Genomic DNA, 4,814 nt, shown 5'->3' with positions numbered 1-4,814 from the left:
TAGAGTCCCCAAAACAAAGACCATGACTACCACAGAAAGGAAAACTAGAGGCTCTGCAAGCTACCCTCAAACTATTCAAGCAAGCTTCAGAGCAAGATTAAAGGGAAGAAGAACCAACCTCTATGCCTTTAGGGAAGCTAGTTGAGGAATGGCCAAGGATATATTATGTAATAGGATTGGCTACCTCCTCTCTTGTACCTTCTATCACCCATAATCCACAATCACGGTTCTTGAAGATCCCAAAGTAGGATATCTTCATCTCCATCCTCTTCACCGCCTTCATCCTCACCATCACCAAGGATTGCTCCAGACCTGTTGTCATTACCTACCTTAGGTAGGTCTTTCAACATCATTCTCGCCTTCACCTTCATCATTCCTATCCTTGCAAGATATTGAATATTGCTTTGTTCACCATTTGGATTATCTTATTGTTATTACTCCTAGATTAATTAATTATAATAATCAAATTTAGAAAATGCTAAACTACAGATACCAAAACCTAACTTCAATGTTGAATTATAAAACTACATGAGCCTAAACAAGAATATATCTACATTCATAATATTAAATTTTGATCTCCTATTAAATTTAAGAAAAAATGTAAAAGAGTTAATGAACTTGTTAACAAATAGAAAATAAGATACAATAATAAACTGAAAAATAATTCTTTAAATTATAGTTATAAATCAATGAATAAATTGAATATGTTAAGAAAAATAAAAAATATTAATCCAATCAAATATGAATTAAGAAGATTGTAAATAAGAAAACTAGTAAGTGAAAAAGGATATATATCACGACACATGTAAATGATATCCAAACAATTTATATCATTATTACATGAAGAATTAGTATTATCAAAAGGTATAATAATTGCCACAAGGACTAAGGAAGGTGTAACATTATCATATAAAACAACATCCCTAGATAGATAATTAGAATATAGGGTTATCTCGTCATTATCATAAGTTAAAGCATGGGAAGTTAGAGTGCTCAAAGGAAAAATATCATCATGTTCATGCATTTGATAACTATCATTAGACATGTGTGGAGTAACAAAATGGATCTAATGGACAAGTGAACTAATTATCCAAAATATAAGGATAGTTGATAGGAACTACCATGAAGGAAGAAAAATTTAAAAAAATGATGAAATAAGACCTACATAGATGACATTCTCATCCATCAAATAAAAATACATAGAACCTAGCGAGTGGGAGCTAAAGTCGAATAGATTGTATGAAGAAATTAAAATTGGTAATACAAGTATGAATAGAAGATAAAAATAAAGGTCTATGAGAATGTAGTCAATGATGTAACCATAATGTGTAACCAAAGGATGATAGGGTAAGATGGAGAGAACATACTATAAAACTCTAAAATCTAATACAAATAAATAAATCATACATCAATATAGGGTGTATCAAAACCTTATTTAGGTTTCAAACAAAGGATAGATAGTAAAGAAAAATATGAAACTCTATTGTAGAAGTTTTCAACTCTAAGGCTAAACCCTAAATGAGTGTAAGATAAGTCAGGTTCACAAAGATGTAAAGAACATAAATGTTTTCCTTAAAATATGTAGGACTATGAGAATAAATAAAATTATTAAAGAAATAATTAAGATTCAAAAATGAAATGAGCCTAATCATTTTCATATATAGAAATAACCATAAAAATTGAAATGATAGAATATGATAGTTAAATTAAAAATTATTGATGGAATATTATTATTGATATCAATAATCGATTTACCTTGAGAATGTTGTGCTTCGTGTTAAAAAAAAAATTCATTGGTTTAAAACTAATAAGACTCTTTTTTCTTTAGATATATTATCTTAAATGTTAACTATCTATTGTTATGGTTCACATCTATGTTACTATGAAAAAATGTATATTTTAATCAAACTTGACAAAATTTCACAATAGCAACACAAAATACTAAAATATCAAACCTATGTTGAATCAACCCTCTATAGAATACATATTCCCATATACAACATAAAAGTACTTGCAATAATATAAGATGGGGTGATCAAATGAAAGCAAGAGTAGAATAATTTAAATTTGTAAGGCATGCATAAATAAAAGGTAATAAGACAGATCTATGGGAATGTAATAAATAAAATAACCACAATTTAGAATCAAATGTTGAGTGTGTAAGCATAATGTAAAGATCAATAGAATCACGATATACAATGCCATGAACTAGTTTCATGGATAAATATATCACTTATAAACTAATTATAACATTTGTAGCACAAATAAGAAAAAAACCGTAAAAATAAAGGAAGATAGCATGTGTTTTATTTCCATTATTAAAATACCAATTATCTACACAAATAATTGTTTTCTAAGTGTCGTTATCAAGCAATAATTGAATTGATATATCTTTCTTTGTTTTCTACATCATAGATTTATACATAGTCACTTTAAAATTTAATTAAATTTACAATCAAGATGATAAATTAAAATCATAAACTATCAATCATCTCTATATAATTGAATTATTGAATTATTTACTCATCAAATTCTACATTTAATTAATTTTTTTCTTTTAATTTTGATCCTACGAGATTATAAAAATATGCATCTTGAAGAATATATCATTACCGACCTTTCTCATTCAAAAGGAGATCCATAAAACAACCGAAAAAAAAGAGTAAAAAATAAACTTCACCTATTCACGTTGGGGAGGTGACTGATATGTGGAAGCTTCACCTATTGAACGGTGACTATGACAGAGCGCGTGTTTTAATCAACTTCCCAGAAAAAAAATTCGCAAAAAACATCTCAAATTTTTGTCGCAATAACAACTCATATTCCCAAAATATCTTTCTAAACTCGTTCCCCTGAAACGCTGTAGGACTAAGCAAGGTTTCAAAATAATATCAAAACTGAAACTCGAGTGACCGATGTCCACCTTTGAGTGGACGAAAAATTTGTAGAATCTTCACGTTGAGGAGGAGAGTAATGTGTGGAAACTTCATCTAAACAAATTTGCGGGATCTTTACAAGCCACGTTTGTAAACTCACGTCATTCGCTTCCCTGATTCGGTCCATTTTACACCACCAAATTCGATCCTTCCCAAGCTATAAAACCAACAACGAGTCCTCAAGGAGATATTCTAAGTATCAATCATTCTTAAGCAACTCGAAAGGAAAGTACTCGCACAGAATTCATCTTTTCTTAGCACTCATCGATGGCGGCCATGGCTTCAATGATGATGAAAGCACCCGGAGCCGTTAACTGCGGGGCAGTCAAAACGAATAGTGTGGGTCATATCAGTAGATTGCCCAACAGTAGCCTCCAAGTCAAGTGCATGGCTGCAAAGGTTTGCTATTTTGCTGTTGTTCGTTTAGCTATTTTGCTCTTTATTCTTAAAAAGCTTTGGCTAATGCGTTTTATTTTGCTACGTGGATCAGGATCCAAAGGAAACGTCCTCTACTGAAGGCGTTTCTCCTTCAAGCTCTACCAAAGGTAAGAAACGCTCTAGATGCCCAATTTATAGTTTATTTATATAATGTGGACAATTTATCTGATATAGGAAATATCGAATCCAGGTGAGCACGAAATTTGGCGACCTGTTTGCGTTCTCAGGGCCTGCGCCGGAGATCATCAATGGAAGGGCGGCTATGTTGGGGTTCGTGTCGGCCATTGCAGTGGAGGTGGCCAGCGGAAGAGATTTGCTGTCGCAATTGAATAGTGGAGGACTGTCGTGGTTTGCGTTAACTGCAGGATTAATGACGGTGGGGACACTGGTGCCCCTGTTCAATGGAATATCGAGGGAGAGCACGTCACAGCCAATATTTTCATCCACAGCAGAAATGTGGAATGGGCGCTTTGCTATGCTCGGCCTCCTCGCATTGGCTTTCACTGAATACGTCAAGGGTGGACCGCTTGTATAAACACCTTAATATCTATTTCTATTCAAGCACAAGCTCCAGTATTGGAAGCTCTCGCATGGCATTCCATGTTCCAGTGGAATTTTCTTGTACCGTTTAGCTTGTCATACAGTTCAATTATACAAAACCTTGTAAAAATATTCAATCTTATGCTATAAAGAAAGTTTGAGTTCAACGACTAGGGCACTTTACTATTTTTTGAAGGCTTGTTAAACAACAAATGCAATAAGATTTCTTAGCGTTTAAATACTCTTATACATTTCAAATATGTTCATAATAATTCAAATCAGTGCAAGAATTTAAATATCTGGTGAACTGGAAGATTTCTCATTGGTCTACCAATTTATGTAGATGTTCAGTCTTATCATACATCTATTAGTTTTACCCATGCACTAATTCATTAATACCTTCATTTTACAATTCTTGTGGCCTAAGTCATTTTGACATGCATAAAATTAATTATGTGTCTTTATATCTGATTCCTACAATTTTAAAACTCAAATTTAAATTTTAGTTTACTCATAATCATTTGTTATTTGTCAAAGCTAATTAAACACATGTTTAGATGATTTATAGTTATGTTCTTGTATTTAAAGGCAAATTCATTTGCATTCTTTTAAAAGTTGTGTATGGAAACTTATGTATCCCCATTTAAACTATATTCACATACATTCATTATTTAAATTTATAATATATTACAATCAATTTCCACGTACATCTAGACATTCACTCCATGTATTGAGATTATCATTTCACTATGTGAGTTTTTTTTTCATTCGTATTCAAGATTGATCATATCGTCTATTGGAATGAACCTAACATTTTAAACTTCAAATTTAAGTTCTTAGATCCTAGCCTCGTTTATTAGTCATTATGAGCTAGCCTTGTGCATGTTTGTTAGATGTGTT

At 31.8% G+C, this 4,814-nt stretch overlaps 1 protein-coding gene across 1 annotated transcript; it reads left to right on the top strand.

The window, feature by feature from the left end:
• Positions 1-3,534: 3,534 nt before the first annotated feature.
• On the top strand, positions 3,535-4,066 carry LOC131857404 (early light-induced protein 1, chloroplastic-like). The gene has a single exon (XM_059209937.1). The coding sequence runs from the start codon at positions 3,637-3,639 to the stop codon at positions 3,907-3,909; it is 273 nt and encodes a 90-aa protein (XP_059065920.1). The 5' UTR covers positions 3,535-3,636; the 3' UTR covers positions 3,910-4,066.
• Positions 4,067-4,814: the final 748 nt, after the last annotated feature.

This window comes from Cryptomeria japonica, chromosome 8, assembly GCF_030272615.1.
Source record: "Cryptomeria japonica chromosome 8, Sugi_1.0, whole genome shotgun sequence".
Classification (NCBI taxonomy): domain Eukaryota; kingdom Viridiplantae; phylum Streptophyta; class Pinopsida; order Cupressales; family Cupressaceae; genus Cryptomeria; species Cryptomeria japonica.
Note: the sequence above shows the minus strand (reverse complement) of the source record. Positions and strands in the feature narration are given on the sequence as shown.